The 15,022-nt window shown below is 47.8% G+C and overlaps 7 protein-coding genes across 7 annotated transcripts; 3 read left to right on the forward strand and 4 right to left on the reverse strand.

The window, feature by feature from the left end:
• Positions 1-48: 48 nt before the first annotated feature.
• On the forward strand, positions 49-1,268 carry JR316_0003735 (Nuclear speckle splicing regulatory protein 1-like protein; the record flags this gene model as incomplete). The annotated part of the gene is made up of 3 exons (XM_047889506.1): positions 49-345; positions 397-595; positions 655-1,268. 3 exons carry the CDS (start codon positions 49-51, stop codon positions 1,266-1,268), a joined length of 1,110 nt encoding a protein of 369 aa, XP_047751880.1.
• Positions 1,269-1,403: 135 nt separating this feature from the next.
• On the reverse strand, positions 1,404-2,660 carry JR316_0003736 (uncharacterized protein; the record flags this gene model as incomplete). The annotated part of the gene is made up of 5 exons (XM_047889507.1): positions 1,404-1,565; positions 1,629-1,880; positions 1,940-2,076; positions 2,138-2,282; positions 2,334-2,660. The coding sequence occupies 5 exons, from the start codon at positions 2,658-2,660 to the stop codon at positions 1,404-1,406; spliced, it is 1,023 nt and encodes a 340-aa protein (XP_047751881.1).
• Positions 2,661-3,493: 833 nt separating this feature from the next.
• On the reverse strand, positions 3,494-5,248 carry JR316_0003737 (uncharacterized protein; the record flags this gene model as incomplete). The annotated part of the gene is made up of 6 exons (XM_047889508.1): positions 3,494-3,739; positions 3,798-3,899; positions 3,955-4,173; positions 4,315-4,553; positions 4,601-4,669; positions 4,720-5,248. The coding sequence occupies 6 exons, from the start codon at positions 5,246-5,248 to the stop codon at positions 3,494-3,496; spliced, it is 1,404 nt and encodes a 467-aa protein (XP_047751882.1).
• Positions 5,249-5,892: 644 nt separating this feature from the next.
• JR316_0003738 (Peptide-N4-(N-acetyl-beta-glucosaminyl)asparagine amidase A) lies at positions 5,893-8,297 on the forward strand (the record flags this gene model as incomplete). The annotated part of the gene is made up of 12 exons (XM_047889509.1): positions 5,893-6,038; positions 6,105-6,131; positions 6,190-6,210; positions 6,267-6,385; positions 6,438-6,596; positions 6,662-6,792; positions 6,867-6,947; positions 7,002-7,159; positions 7,210-7,630; positions 7,694-7,817; positions 7,876-7,965; positions 8,044-8,297. 12 exons carry the CDS (start codon positions 5,893-5,895, stop codon positions 8,295-8,297), a joined length of 1,731 nt encoding a protein of 576 aa, XP_047751883.1.
• A 212-nt stretch (positions 8,298-8,509) lies between these two features.
• JR316_0003739 (C-1-tetrahydrofolate synthase, cytoplasmic) lies at positions 8,510-11,952 on the reverse strand (the record flags this gene model as incomplete). The annotated part of the gene is made up of 12 exons (XM_047889510.1): positions 8,510-8,565; positions 8,617-8,721; positions 8,775-8,837; positions 8,892-9,196; positions 9,264-9,682; positions 9,736-10,250; positions 10,307-10,364; positions 10,412-10,989; positions 11,038-11,149; positions 11,205-11,442; positions 11,497-11,835; positions 11,888-11,952. 12 exons carry the CDS (start codon positions 11,950-11,952, stop codon positions 8,510-8,512), a joined length of 2,853 nt encoding a protein of 950 aa, XP_047751884.1.
• A 367-nt stretch (positions 11,953-12,319) lies between these two features.
• On the forward strand, positions 12,320-13,111 carry JR316_0003740 (GrpE protein-like protein, mitochondrial; the record flags this gene model as incomplete). The annotated part of the gene is made up of 2 exons (XM_047889511.1): positions 12,320-12,565; positions 12,620-13,111. 2 exons carry the CDS (start codon positions 12,320-12,322, stop codon positions 13,109-13,111), a joined length of 738 nt encoding a protein of 245 aa, XP_047751885.1.
• A 183-nt stretch (positions 13,112-13,294) lies between these two features.
• Positions 13,295-14,806, reverse strand: JR316_0003741 (Phenylalanine--tRNA ligase, mitochondrial; the record flags this gene model as incomplete). Its single annotated transcript, XM_047889512.1, has 4 exons — positions 13,295-13,379; positions 13,442-13,515; positions 13,568-13,848; positions 13,906-14,806. The coding sequence occupies 4 exons, from the start codon at positions 14,804-14,806 to the stop codon at positions 13,295-13,297; spliced, it is 1,341 nt and encodes a 446-aa protein (XP_047751886.1).
• Positions 14,807-15,022: the final 216 nt, after the last annotated feature.

A 15,022-nucleotide genomic window follows, 5' to 3' on the forward strand; every position in this document is an offset into this window, starting at 1 on the left:
CCAGTCCAACTATCTTTAAACTCCGACAGACAACTCTTGGTTCGTGCCATGAAACTCTCAATATCCTTGAACAAGCCCAAAGCCACTCAACCCAAAGCACCTATCCTACGGCCCTCTGCTTTCTCAAATGATATCGATGACGAGGAGGGTCAAGAAAGTGAGAACCCTGGGCCTTCAGGCCCTGTCTCTCACAATGTTGAAACGTCGAAGGCTATGAAGAAGCGAATGGCAGCTGAGAAACGCGTCGACGAGACCGTCTATGAATACGATGAAGTATGGGATAAAATGCAAGAGGCCAAACAACGTCTACAAGCTGCTAAGGAGGCAGAAGCAAGTGTACGAAAGGTGAGTAAATCCCTTCATCGCTGTACGTGATAAAAAGCTCAGATTTATCAGCCGAAATACATTCAAAGCCTACTATCATCTGCGGCAACGCGAAAACTAGATCACCTGAGAGCCGAGGAAAAGATGATGCAACGAGAGCGTGAAGCTGAGGGTGACCTTTACCAGGATAAGGAGGTTTTTGTCACCCAAGCGTACAAAGATCAAATGGAAGAAGTTCGGAAGGCCGAGGAAGAAGAAAAACAGAGAGAAGGTGCATATTTCTTCTCGAAGCTATTGAAATATACATTCAGCTAACTCCTGAAACACAAGAAAATCGGAAAAAGCAAGGGATGCAGTCAACTGGAATGACCCATTTCTATCGCCAGCTATTAGAAGACTCGGCCCAAAAACACGAAGCCACAGTCGCGGCAACTGAAAAACGGTTCATCGGTCCTCAAGGCCCCACTCCCAATCTTACCATTACTAAACCGGCCAACTTTACTCCATTGGCAGACGTCGAGCTCGCGAAGATAGCACGAGCTGAAGGCAAAGAAGTCGAGTTGAATGACGATAATCAAATCGTCGACAAAAGAGAGTTGCTTTCTGCTGGACTGAACTTGTCTCTTCCAAACACAAGACATCTTGGACTTCGGCATCCATCCAACAAACCTAAAGAACAGTCAGAACAAGCGCCCCAAATCCATCGTGCCGTAGGAACGGCTGCTTCTAGGAAAGAAATAAACGAACGAAGAACAAGAGAAATTCAACAACAGCTGGAAGAAGAGCAACGCAGGGTCGCGCAATCGAAACAGGAGGCCGATGAATTGGCTCGACAAAGAATTGTTACGAAAAGAAACAATGAAGATGACGTCAAAAGTGCTCGTGAGCGCTACCTCGAAAGAAAACGCAGAAAATTAGAACAAGAACAAGCAGAACAAAACTAACTGCGTTGTATTATTGGTGGAAACCCCGCCACAGGTGCTAGGGAATGCATTATGTATGTATGTATTATATTCCCATCTAAATTAATTAATGTATTAAATGATTCCAAAGATTTCAAAATATCCCCTCCCTGCCTCCTAATGTGGTTCATTGCAGTTTGACTCCAGGCGATACCCCAACGATGTCACCACTTTGTCGAAAGCATGTAAGGCATGCCAGGATGAAGGTCTTCTGCTCGGTTCATCTTCCAACATGGGCTTAATGACCAGCATAAGCTCCGGGATCCAATATCCAGTCAACTTCAGAAAATGTCCTAGCATCAATCTTTCTGGGTCCTGTGCGAAATAAGTCAAGTGATATACCTTGCATGCTCGCAATATCAAAACACCCAATGCCCACACGTCGACCTTATATGGATCAATCCCAGTACTGCTTTCACTCTCTGGTGGCAACTCTGTTCCTCGATAGTTATATATGAGAGAAGGAGATAGATTGTCGAAATGGCGGCTGAGTTCATAATCTATATATGCATAACGTCCGTGATAATCTGTCAGGAGATTCATTAGGGATATATCCAAATGGGCAATACGATGTTTGTGCAAAAAAGCAGCGTGCTAAATGATAACCAAACCAAGATTAACTTGCTTCCTGAAAGAGGTACAATCCAACAAACCTCTATGCATTGGCGCATAGCCAAGAGAAAGCGAGTCATACAGCATGGACCTAAACTTGCAACAAGATTTGTTGACCATTCTTCCATGATAATGAAAGCCATGTCATCTTCAGGTACTGTAAACTGATCCAACACCGCTGGGAGCAAAGAATAAGTTATTCCGAAATCAATGCATTTCGATCATGGAACGGTACACACGGATAGTGTGATTCATAGGGTCGTTTCGAAATGGTGGTTGTGATAATTTATAGACGATGCTGTATTCGCGACTGCCAGCATGGACGGCTTTGACAACCACACGCTTCGAATCAGATATTCGGATTCCTCGGAATAAATTGTCAGGCTAAAGATGACTCGGTAAAAGTCGACGAGGCTTAAATCAAAATTAACTCACCAGACCTGCGTCAGGACATAGGGCGTCGTCGCTTTGTTGAAATTCTGTTTGGCTGTGAAATGGATGATAAAGAGTCGAGGAGCCTGCCTTTAGTTGTTGCTTGTAGAAGAGCTTGACGTCTCTGACAGTGTCGAGGCGTATCCCCCGGGACCTGAAAACAGCCTGATATTTAGGCCAGAAAGGCTTGACGCGTCGATTGACTTCTTCCTCGTCTACAGACGAATCAGACGAAGAAGGAGAAGGCGGCGGGTCTTCACCATTATCAAAATCTCCTTGATGCGTATAAGAATGAGTTCTTGCCACTGGGCGAGATAAGGAGCGGCGCATAGTGGGTCGACTGAAGTGAGACGGATGTGGGTCAAGGGACTGTCAAGTGAGTAAGATATAGTTCACCATTGAGAGAATGGCGAGAGTAACGCTTGATTAAATGACAGTTACGTCGAGCATCTGGAAAAGCCACGAATTGGGATAACCTTGCAGGAATGGATGTTCCTAGGAAGGCAGAAGCCTGAACAGAATTCGCATTTGGGCTATTTGACCTCCAACACGGCTCGGCGGAATGGCAACAACACCGCACCATTGAAAGATCTTCCCGATAAAGGTGGACTTCAGGACAGACTGAGAAGAGTCAGTGCATGATTCAGGGAAAAATATCCCATGGTTATCTAACACTAAGGGGACGGTTTGCCTGGATGTAGTATGCTCCGAGTTAAAGAACAATTCTTGAGTATTAGATTCTCCATGCGTGCACACTTGTAACACGTATGTGGCGATGGCGACCTTCTTGAATGACTGTTCGCTTGATCCTGTGTCCTGACCTGGTCTAACGTTATGAGCAAAAAGTCGAGGTGGGAGAAAATGTCCTCATATAGGCCTCCGTACCCCCTCGGATTTCGACTTACCCACCATTACATTCTCCACGTGCTGTCTAAAGCCGTCAATCGCGTGAAGATATTTACTTTTTTTGTATAATGCAGGTGTACACAAAAATACTTTCTAGGACCTGCCAATTTTCAGGTTGTGCAGAGTTACGATAGCCATGCGATCTCCGCCTTGATGGCCGTAAAGCAATTGACGGAAGTATAAGTAAACAGAATTTGAGTTACGAATACTGTTTAAGCGCAATTTCTCCGAATGGTTTCTGCAGCACAAGTCATCTTTTAATCATCGACGTCTCTGCCTTTATCGAGTTCAAGTTGCCGAGCACTTTCCATCATGTTCTTGATTTTTTGCCACTCCGTATCGATTATTTTTCGGTCATCGAGCCAGTCGCACACGCCATCTGCATCTGAAATGTCGTCGGGAGGTGCTCTAGCTCCTGAAAAGCCTATAGTGTGAAAGCTTCGCGATGACGTAGCATTGTGAAGCGCATCAATTTCCTGAAGGATGCGATGAAAGAGAGAATGCTATGAGTAGCACTGTAATTTGAGATTTGAGTGCAACATGTCAAAAGTAGCAACTTACTTCCCAATGAGAAAATTCGTGATACACTCGCGTTCTTTTGGCACAGAAACGACCGAGGTGATATTCCTTACATTTGGCTGCCTCCGAACGACGTGGTTTTTGCTAAATGTAGCCAGCAACTGTCAGCCACCGGTTGGCAGCATACAATTATTCTTACCTCGACGAAGCCTGAACGGTTATATGGAGATCCTGTAAGACGACCTAAGAGTGTCGACATTCTTCCGCCGAGGTGACATGCGTCGCAGGCTGGTATTGCGAAATCTAGAGAGACTAATTCGAATGTAGGATATTTCTTAAGGTGTTCAATGAATTCAGGCCGCCAGACCGAAGACGCCACGAGGGAATCTCTTAGCCCGGATAGCTTTCTTCTGACCACCTGCAAAGGCACAGAGAAGTATTGTTCATCTAGTCAACTGTTAGTGTAAGAATCTTGGCTTTCAATAAGATATGAATTGCCTTTCATGCGGGAATCCATAAAATTTGCCCGTTTCTTGGAGGGTTGAATGGCGATGTGTACAAAAAACTGAAATATCTTTTTAAATTGATGCGACAAATCTTGATGGGTCTCCATGCTAAATTCAGCAGGCAATTCGACAGTCCCTTCGTCTTCAACAATAAAACTGGATTGCGAATTATCGCCGTCTGAATATTCATCGTATTCTGCTGAAGGCTTTGCGCCCTTCAGCGGCTGGGAAGCATCTACCTCCTCTTCCACTTCCTCGTCCTCCTCACTAGCTTCAAGTTTAAGCTTGCGCCCTGATATTTAGTCAGTAAAAGGACCACTTCGATTGAAAAACACACACTTTTTAATTTGTCGAGATTCTTCTGAAATACTGTCTTATCTCTGATACGAAGTCGAGTGTTCAATATTCCTAAATGAAGTTGAGGATATTCATTGGACAAATCCTACGAGCGAACTGACTTTCTTCTTCAACTTCTTCTGCGAGTTCTTTCAAGTCGTCGCTAGAAGATGACGCTCGCTCCGAAGAGCCTAATCGACGCAAACGGCCTGATTTCTTGGATGGTCTGGCGTCAACTGGTGACTCCGAATTGGTATCGAGAGATGCCTTTCTACGTAACCGTTTTCTGATGGGCTGAACATCGTCTTCGCTTTCACTTGGGTTTTCACTTGAACTGCTCAACTGAATGTGTCGTTTGTTGTGGGAGGATTTGGGCGGTAGAGGATTACTTGTTGATTCATCGTCATCACTTGATATCTCAACTACGGCAGGTTGGGTTGGGGGTGCCATTTTGATTCTAGAGATTTCATCTGAAGAGGAGGAATCTTGCGTAGTTGCCTTACGTTTTCGTTTTGCAGGAGCTCCAGTACGAGTTACCCCCTTTGATGGTGAAGGGCTTGGGTACTGAACAGTAGATGAGAGTTCCTGTTTTTCGAACAGTTTCGTTTGTTTCATCGCCTTTGCATCTTTCGCTTTGGAATTCCGTGGCATCACGCCGGTCGTACACGTCGCCTGTAGGTTTATTTTTCTGGCTATCTTTACAAAGATAGCAAAAGATGAGTTCAGTTACTTGAGATTGTCAAGGCACGAATATGGTACTGCTCATACAATGGTTGTAGCAGCATGATTGATGTGGTTCAATGCAAGTCGATCATCCGGCTGAATCCCCACGCTGCCAGAAATGGCACAACTTCCAAGTTCACTGGCAATAGGGGCCTTCGTCTTTTCCGCTGTCTCCAATCGTCATGCTATTTCATTAACGGCCTTTAATAATTCTGTGCGACACGTATCAAGTCCATTTCGTAACACTCTCATCATAAGGCTGATAATAGCGACCTTTTGAAGTTCGACCATCGTTATGCCAAATCTATCTGTTGGCACCAGCCGAGCACTTGACGCCAACCTGGTTGGCAATCTGTGTTCACAAAGTAGGCTGCAACAATTTGGAGTCTCAAGTAAATGAAGCTTGTCGTTATCCATTCAATTGTGATGTAGACAAACCTGGAAGTCAAGAGCACATGGGCATTAGTCTACTCGTTCTCAGGCTGCTTCTCTACCATGCTAGCCACAGAATATAAGAACGCATTCCGCCGTCGACGCCTTGCTTCCTTTGAAACCCTGCTTCCTCTAGAACAATGCTGCCCCGAACAGCACTTCCGTCTCTCTTCTTGCTCCTGGGGTATGCCTTGCTATCGAGCGCTGCTGTTCTTGTGGATTTTCAGGTAGCTCAGCCGCCTCCAGTTCCAAAAGATGCGAAGCAGTGCACAATCCAGGTTTTACAGTGAGGAAATCTTTGGTAACTGTACGGAATATCTAGCTCTAAATGTTATGATGCTTACGCTCCCAGACGCGATTTCGCCTTTTCGTTTGGAAGGTAAGATTTCCCGAAAAAGCTCCAATTATAGCTAATCTTAACTATTGTGCGACTTTAGTGCTGAAGTTGTCGAACTAGTGTATGTACTATTTTATTTTGAGTCGCTTATCCCGCAGATATTGTAACATCATCCAGTCCACCGACTGACTGCGGGCCAGTTGGGTCATGGGCAGCCATAACCCTCAATCTTACCGTTACGAGCAACGGTACTCAATTTGACCGGTTGGGAATTTTCACATTCCAAAATGTTGAAAGTGCGTCGTAACATTATGTCGGCAGAAAGGTAGCAATTGACTAAAAGCTCAGTTTGGCGAACCTCAACACCGGAACCTACCAGAGGCGATGGCATCATATGGACATACATCAAAGATGTAACTCGATATGCCCCTTTGTTTGCAAAACCGGGGACATTCATATTCCAACTCGACAATCTCATCGAGACTGGTCTTGATGGAATATACTCAAGTAAGAATGATTTCTATGATTCTAGAAGCCCTACCACAAAGATATCTCACGTTGTTCTAATCTAGCTGTTGTCCATGCAACGTTCTTTGCTTCCTCTCCACCACATCCACCCGCTAAGAAGGCAGATCTACTGGTCCCTCTTTCTAACTTGAGAAATGACACTGGAAATGATGTGTCAGTACCTCCAGCGTTCTCGGTACGTTTAAGAAATACGTTGTTTAAATTATGTAGATATCGAACCAAGGACATGGCTAATATCAAAGCCAATAGATCAACGTCACTCTCCCTCGAAACTCTGTCCAAGTGTTCGCCGAACTTTATGCATCTGGAAACGGGAACGAAGAATTTTGGGTGCGTTACATTGACACCATGCTCTTGTGGGCGCTTATTAATTTCAAATTCAAGTACTTCAATACTCCAAACCAATTCCTGAATGCTTTACCAGGTTTCCTCGGACAGGGCCCGTTCAGAGAGGTTAGACTGTTGGTCGATGGTCAGATAGCTGGCGCTGCATACCCATACGCAACCATTTTCACAGGAGGGATTGTCCCGACTGCATGGAGGTGAAGGCAACACTCCGCCCTGACCAACGTCTTATTTACCTTTGATCCAGACCCATAACATCCTACGGAGCAATGGACTTGCCCACATATTTCCTCGACATCACACCATTCGTTCCAATTTTGACCGACGGACAACCGCACAACATTTCTCTCGACGTCACATCCGCCGAAGAGGATCATACTATTTTGCAAAACTGGTTCCTCTCAGGTGTCCTTCAAGTCTTCACGGACAAGTCTACAAAACCCACCACTGGAAAGATTACGCAGTACACCGCGAGTCCTTTCTCTCAAACAAACACGGTCGGGACTGTCGGGGAAAATGGAGACGTCACTTTCACTGTCTCAGCGTCTCGCAAAATTCATATCGAGTCGACTATCGTCAGTGGTAGCGGCCAAGTTAACCATGTTGTTTGGTCCCAAAATTTGCAATACACAAATTTGCAGAATATCTTGGACGACACGGCTATCCAGGTAGGTATCTCACAATATATACAAAGCGTTGCACATATCTTAACTAATCGAATTTCATTTTAGGATGTTCTCCAAATGTCGTCGGGTACCGTACTCTCGACTCACAACGGCGTGCCTGTGGTAGTGGATGACTTTTCTTTCCCCCTCGGCATAAATTTCACCTTGTTGGACCCCAGCGGAGACAGCTGTACGTCAGCTATAATTCAATTCGTCAAGTCAAAGCTAACAAGCGTTGAACACTCCAGTTAAAGCCACCTTTGACCACTCTTACAATCGCGATCTCCTACCATTCCCCGCCGTCGTAAGATCAAACATCCAAGAACGACAAACAGCCAGTACGTATTTCTTTTTCTGCACACCTTTGGTTGAAAATCTCAGAGATCGTTGACCATATCAAACCTGCCAATTCACAGGTGGCTTCTTCTTGGAATCACCCAACGGGAACACAGGAAATGGCACCAACAGCAACGTGTTCAGTTACGTAGACCAAGCAGGTAACACCTATTCTAGAGTCGTCGATGCCGTGTTGAACAACATCACCTTCGACAAACAATCCGGGACACTCGCGCCAACCTCTCCACCACCCCACCGCGGTCCACTGCCGTTCATCACCGGCTCAGTGGGCAAAGCACGCCTGCCAAGCGCCCGCCGGGTCCCGAGCACGTAGATTGTTGATTTTTTTTACTTGCTCGTTGCTCATACCCACACACACGCACATAAAAGTCGTGTTGGTGTTGGAGTGGAATCCAAAGGTCGTTCGTTGTACACTCCCGTTTGTTTTTTTCCATTTTGTTTTTTGTTTACCCAGCCGTGGACAAAGAAATGAGAATACCCCAAAATTTGAAACACGTCTCCCTTTTTATGGATAGCGTCGAAGTTTTAGAATAAACCAACGACCCTTCCTGATTCCTGGTCGATGCCAACCTCCCAGAAGCCTATAGAAGAGATGAGTGACTCGAAAAACAATGTCTCTGGAGAGAGCTTACCAGGGCGTGTGCCCAGACCAGGCATGGTCTGCATGTCTCCAAGAATAGGGTACAGGAATCCAGCACCGGCAGACAGACGGACAGCGCGGATTGGGAGAGTGAATCCTAGTAAAAGGGCTATCAGAAACGCAAAAAAGCAACTTGCGTACAATACTTACCAGATGGAACACCCTTGAGTTTAGGGTCATGAGAGAAGGAGTACTGGGTCTTCGCCATGCAAACTATGAACAGCGCAATGAGACAGATTGAAAATGTCCCAATAACTGAGTACTTACTAGGAAGATTGCCGTATCCCTGGCGGGTGTAAGTCTCAACTTGAGTGCGGGCAAGGTCGCTGAGCTCGATGCCATCAGCGCCGTAGATCTCCTTGCCAATAATCTCGATCTTCTCCGCGATGGGGAGGTTGAGGTCGTAAAGGAACTTGAAGTCGGATTCGCCCTCGCAGACAGCAATGGTGGCTTCGGCCAAATCCCTTGCGCCAGCTCCTCCCTTGGCCCAGTGGTTGCTGACGACGGCGGCATCAGCACCCGCAGCCAGAGCCTCTTCACGGACGAGAGCGAGCTCAGCAGGTGAGTCGGTGCTATATGTAATGTATTTAAATGAGTGAACAATAGTTGATGACAATCTACTAATCAAATACGACTCACGCGAATTGGTTGATAGCGACGATGACCTTGACGCCAAACTTGCGCGAGTTCTCGATATGCTTACGCAAGTTCTTGCATCCCTCCTTTAGCGTGACAAGATCCTCTTTGGTATACGTCTCATGGAGGGGCTTGCCTGGCGACACGTCCGGTCCTCCACCGTGCATCTTGAGCGCACGCGTGGTGGCAACAATGATAGTGGCATCAGGCTTGAGGCCGCTGGTGCGGCACTTGATGTTGCAGAATTTCTCCATTCCCATATCCGCGCCGAAGCCGCCCTCGGTGAGGACGTAGCCAACACGGTCCGCGGAGTCGCCTTCCTCAGTACCTGCCAATTTGAGAGCGACACGGTCAGCAAGAATGGAAGAGTTTCCGTGAGCGATGTTGGCGAATGGTCCGGCATGGACGAACACAGGGGTTCCCTAAATATTTTGGTCAGACGAAGGTGCATTATACCTTAACCAGAAGAACTTGCCTGCAGGGTTTGCATAAGATTAGGCTTGATAGCATCCTTGAGAAGGACGGCGAGCGCGCCAGAGACACCAATGTCGTCAGCCGTGATAGGATCACCCGACTTGCTGGTGGCCACGACCATAGCACCAAGACGCTCGGTCATATCCTGCAAGCTGGTAGCCAAAGCCAGAATGGCCATACACTCGCTGGCGACGGCGATATCGAATCCAGCCTGGCGCTCAAAGCCTTGCTCCGTGGGGTTCTGGCCGATGGTGATCTTGCGGAGGAAACGATCGTTGGTGTCCAGGACACGGTTCCAGGTGATGGTGTCGAGGTCAACATCCAGGCGAGCGAACTTGGTGATTTCCTCGGGGGTAAGAGAGTTGGGATCGGTCTTGTCGATTCCGAGCTTCTTTAAGCGCTTGAACATCAGGGGAGCGAATTCGCGCTTCCCTTTCTTTGTAGGTACCAGGCGGCTATAAAGTGCCTTGTCGCTTTGTGTACCCTCGTGGAAGATACGAGCATCCAAGGCAGCGGCTATTGAAATACAATATTAACCAACGAGAAAGAATTGGGTTATTCCTGTCACATACCGAGCAAGTTGTTGGCAGCAGTGACGGCGTGAATATCGCCAGTCAAGTGCAGGTTAAACTGGACGACGTTATTATAAAGTCGCAGTAATAATGAAAGGCACCTACCTCGTCCATAGGAATGACTTGACTATATCCTCCTCCGGCAGCTCCTCCCTTGATACCAAAGGTAGGGCCTTGACTGGGTTGACGCACGCATGCAAAAGCAGGTCGTCCCAATTCAGCTCCAAGAGCCTGAGCCAATCCAATAGTCGTCGTAGATTTTCCTTCTCCAAGAGGGGTAGGGGTGATTCCAGCAACGACGATGTACTTGCCATCCTTACGATGACTGAGGCGGTCAAGGATGCTGAGGTCGACTTTGGCCTTGTATTTTCCGTAGCTTTCGAGTTCGTTGGCGGTGATGCCAATTTCCTTTGCAAGCTCCGCGACCGGCTTAGGGGTCTGGGCCAAAGAGATTTCGATATCGGTGGGGACTTGGTCAAGCACGTTCAGTGCCAAAGGCTTAACTTTGCGTTCCCTTGCTTCTTCCCATTGACGGTTAGCTGCGATGAGGGTATTCTCCATAAGCATGGCCACGGTCATAGGACCTACACCTCCTGGGACAGGGGTAATGTACGATGCGACGTTGACTGCTGTAGAAAATTCGACATCTCCAACGAGGCGCTGTCCAGATTTTTTGGTTGCGTCTGGATAAAATTAGAGAGGAAACTGGAGACTTTAAAAGAGCGACATACCAGGAACGTAGTTGATTCCGACATCGATGACAACAGCGCCAGGTTTGATCCATGAGCCTTTGACAAATTCCGGTTTACCAATAGCTGATACTAAGATGTCCGCGTTTTTAACCTGTGATAAATGAAAAATAAATTAAATGTTGAAGTTTTGAAGACACTGTACATACAATATCCTGAATGTTTTTGGTACGACTATGGCACTGAGTGACGGTAGCATCTGCATTTCTGAGCATGGACGCGACGGGGCTGCCGACGATATCACTGCGACCAAGGACGACGGTGTTAGAGCCTGCAATAGACACGCCAGTGGACTTGATGAGACGCATGACAGCAGAGGGAGTGCATGGAGCAAACAGGGGGTCAGATGCACGAGAAGAAAGATGGCCAATGTTGTATGCATGGAATCTGGACAGGAGTTACAGTGGTACTGGAGGACAAGGTAGCGCGAGTCAATCTCACCCGTCGACGTCCTTGCCAGGGCTGACTGCCTCGGTGACGAGACGCTCGTCTGCAGAGGTGATATGTTCTCCAAGTGGGAGCTGCACGAGAATAGCGCTGACGTCTTGATCTGCATTAAGGTCTTCGACGACTTTTACAATATGATCGGCTGAGGTTTCGACTGGGACGTTGATGTGTTTATATTTGATTCCAACCTCCTCAGCTGCCTTTGCCTTCATGCGCACATAGGTGCTTGAATCTGGACGGTCACCCGCTTGGACGATGGCGAGCGAAGGGCGGAAGCGGGGAAAAATGGCCTGCTTTGCCTTGATCCTCTCCGCAATATCCTCGCGGATGGATCTGAAAAAAAAAAGTCAATATAGGGGTAAAAGAAAGAAAAGAAAAGAAGTACTTTGCGAGAGCAGTGCCATCTATGATTTTTGCGGACTGGGGAGACTGTGTAGCTTCAGTAGCCATTGCACGAAGATGGGGGAGAGATAAGATACGGCGGGATGCTGGCACGGAAAACATGGCCAGAGGATTTCTATATGTGAGAAGACGGATCCGGAGGTCCGTACTGTGCCGAGACGGCAGGAACTATAGGAAATTAAGATAAATAGGGATGGGAGACACTAAACGCCGCTGAGGACATCCAGAGCGAACGAGAGAAAGACAGGCCAGCCAAGAATTGCAGTCCTCGACTCAATCCACTCCTTGACTCACTCTCCACCGCAAATTTATCCTCAACGCGTATTAGGAACATCTTTCCCACGCTCTGCCCTGACAAATTTTAATTATTTTATTTCTTTTTCTGTTCTCTCGTCTCGTCACTCCCCTCGTCCTCATGAATCTCGCCGCCGCCTCCTTCGCCTCCCTGCGTGTCTGCTCCAGGGCTACCTCGTCCAGGGCCCTTGCACGCTCCTCTGTCCCCCGTGCCCACTCCCGTCTCTCCGCTCTCGGCTCACGGCATTATTCGGAGCAGGCTGCATCTCAGGAGACTCCTCCTCCAAAAGCCGAAGATGCAAAGCCCGACGTCGCTGAGCTCGAGAAAAGGCTCAAGGCAAAGGAGGATGAAGTTACTGACCTAACGGTGCGTTCAGCCTCATTGTTATGCCCCCCACAACCTAACTTACCTCTTACTTAGGGCCGTCTGCGCTACTTGCAAGCAGACTTCCTGAATCTCCAGCGTAATGCGGCGAGAGAGAAGGAGCAGACCCGAGACTATGCCATCTCAAAGTTCGCCGGGGACCTCCTTGAGACCGTCGACGTCCTTTCCATCGCCCTCAAAAGTGTACCCGCGCAGGCTCTCAAGCCTTCGTCCTCGTCCTCCAATTCTGACGTTCCACCGACACCGGAGCCCCCTCTGCCGAAAAATCACGAGACATACCTCCACGAACTTCACGAGGGTGTAGAGATGACCCAGCGTCAGCTTCTGCAAACCTTGTTCAAATACCACGTCAAGCCGTTTGACCCCGTAGGCGACAAGTTCGACCCTAATCACCACGAGGCTCTTTACCAGGCTCCAGTCCCAGGGAAGGAACCCGGAACCGTCATTGACTGCCAGAAGATTGGTTACAAAATCAAGGACCGCGTACTACGAGCCGCACAGGTCGGTGTAGCCCAGGACACTTCATAGTATTTCGCCACCTCGTCCGGCATAGAGTGTGCGACTCATCATTAGTGACCCGCACCCATTACCCCCAAAATTACATAGCATCTAATCACTCATTATTACCTTCGACAATCCCAACTCTTTCTACATGGAACCATGCGTGATTACATCTTTTTTATTCAGGTATTATTAGTATTAATGTAGTGATCATCGTATTTCGACACCAAACTGCTCTTTTAGACGAGCTACGACCTGACTCTGTACGTGGTTAATTTCTTCGTTTGACAGAGATCTGCGTGTTGTGAATGTTGCAATGAGCTGAGATTTGTAGAGGAATTTAGTTGTGATTCGTACCTGTCCATCGAACGGTAGTTGATTCTATAACAAAGACTTGTTCTATTAGTTTTAGGGTGGACAAACTGGTCAATCTGCAAAACTTGAATTAGCAACTGAGCATGGGATGTCTCGAGCCATACATACCCTTTTAACATCTTCCACCAAATCACCTGCAGTATCGCGCACAAGGTCGCAAAAGTCATTTTCGTGCAGATTAAATTCCCGAGGAACCCAGAAACTGACATCCTTGAAGCACGAAGGGTATTTTGAATATGGCTGGAAGACATTAATCTGGCCCTGCTTGAACTGAGAGAGGAAGCGGGGGTCTGTAGACCAGAAAAGGCGAATGTCAGGGATCGAAAATAGCACCATGGCTATTCTTTCCAATCCCAATCCAAAGGCCCAGCCAATTTTGTTCTGAACGCCTGGAAAAAAAAATATCGTTCATTGGTCTGTGAAATGAGCAAGAATCCTATACACACCTGCTGTATCTAACGTTGCTTGCCGTATGACGCCCGATCCGAGTATCTCCAGCCATTTGCCCTGGAAGAAAACCTCGACTTCAAAACTGGGGCTCGTGAACGGGAAATACGCCTCAATCCAGCGCACGCGCAACGGCTCCTGCGCGCTGATCCCCGCCACATCTCCAAACACCTTCAGCAGCAAATTATTCAACGAAAGCTTCAGATTCTTCGCCACCAGCTCGGAAAACACAGGATCGTGGCCGGGCTGCACAGGGTTCGTCGGCGAGATATGGGGTATATCCTCAATAACGATGTTCGCAGTGGCAAGCAAGCTGGTGAGACGCGCATTGTCTTCCTCTACCTCCTTCATCCCTGCAGCGTTGGTGTCGAAAATCCGCGCGCCCTCGACCTGGTGGAAGATGGGGTAGTGCGACGCGTCGATCTCGTCCCGCCGGTACACATCCGCGGTGAGCAGCCATTTCGTCTCGCCTGCGCGGAACATCTCTACCTCGTGCGCCGATGTGTGTGTGCGCAACATCATGTCCCTGTTCACATAGTAGCTGTCCGTCACCGCGCGCCCCGGGTGGTCGGCTGGGAATGAAAGCTCGTCAAAGTTCTTGAAGGGTGAGACGAGAGGTGAAATAGTGGAAGCATGCGTGAAGTCCGGGTAAGCAGACTCTATGAGGGTGCGGAGCGTGCTAAGGGGGTGCGCGGGTGTGGTGTGCAGCTGCAGGTGCGTTCTGGATATAATCGCCGGAGTGATGTTAGTGTAGTCGTCAGTTGGGAACCGTTGGCCCAGGATTTCGATAGTAGCGGAGGAAGCAAGCGTTGATTGACGCGCAAATGGTGCTCTATGTCGCAACGACACCAGTAACCGCGATGAGTATGTGTTTCGTCGCCATAGGGCGAGCGCGGCCATGTTAGCTGAACACGGAAGCTCACAATATTCGTGATTTCCTCGAGTTCGCTTATCTAATGTCTGATTATTGACAACGAGAGAATGGAAAAACAGGTTCCCTGTATTTTATTCATGGCGTCAACGAAATACTACTACTTCTACTTTATGTATACTACACAGCTAAGTACGGAAATCATATCTGCTCAAGGTCGTAAATAATGCCCCTCGAAAGCCTCG

Source organism: Psilocybe cubensis, chromosome 3 (assembly GCF_017499595.1).
Source record: "Psilocybe cubensis strain MGC-MH-2018 chromosome 3, whole genome shotgun sequence".
In the NCBI taxonomy this organism is placed as follows: Eukaryota; Fungi; Basidiomycota; class Agaricomycetes; order Agaricales; family Agrocybaceae; genus Psilocybe; species Psilocybe cubensis.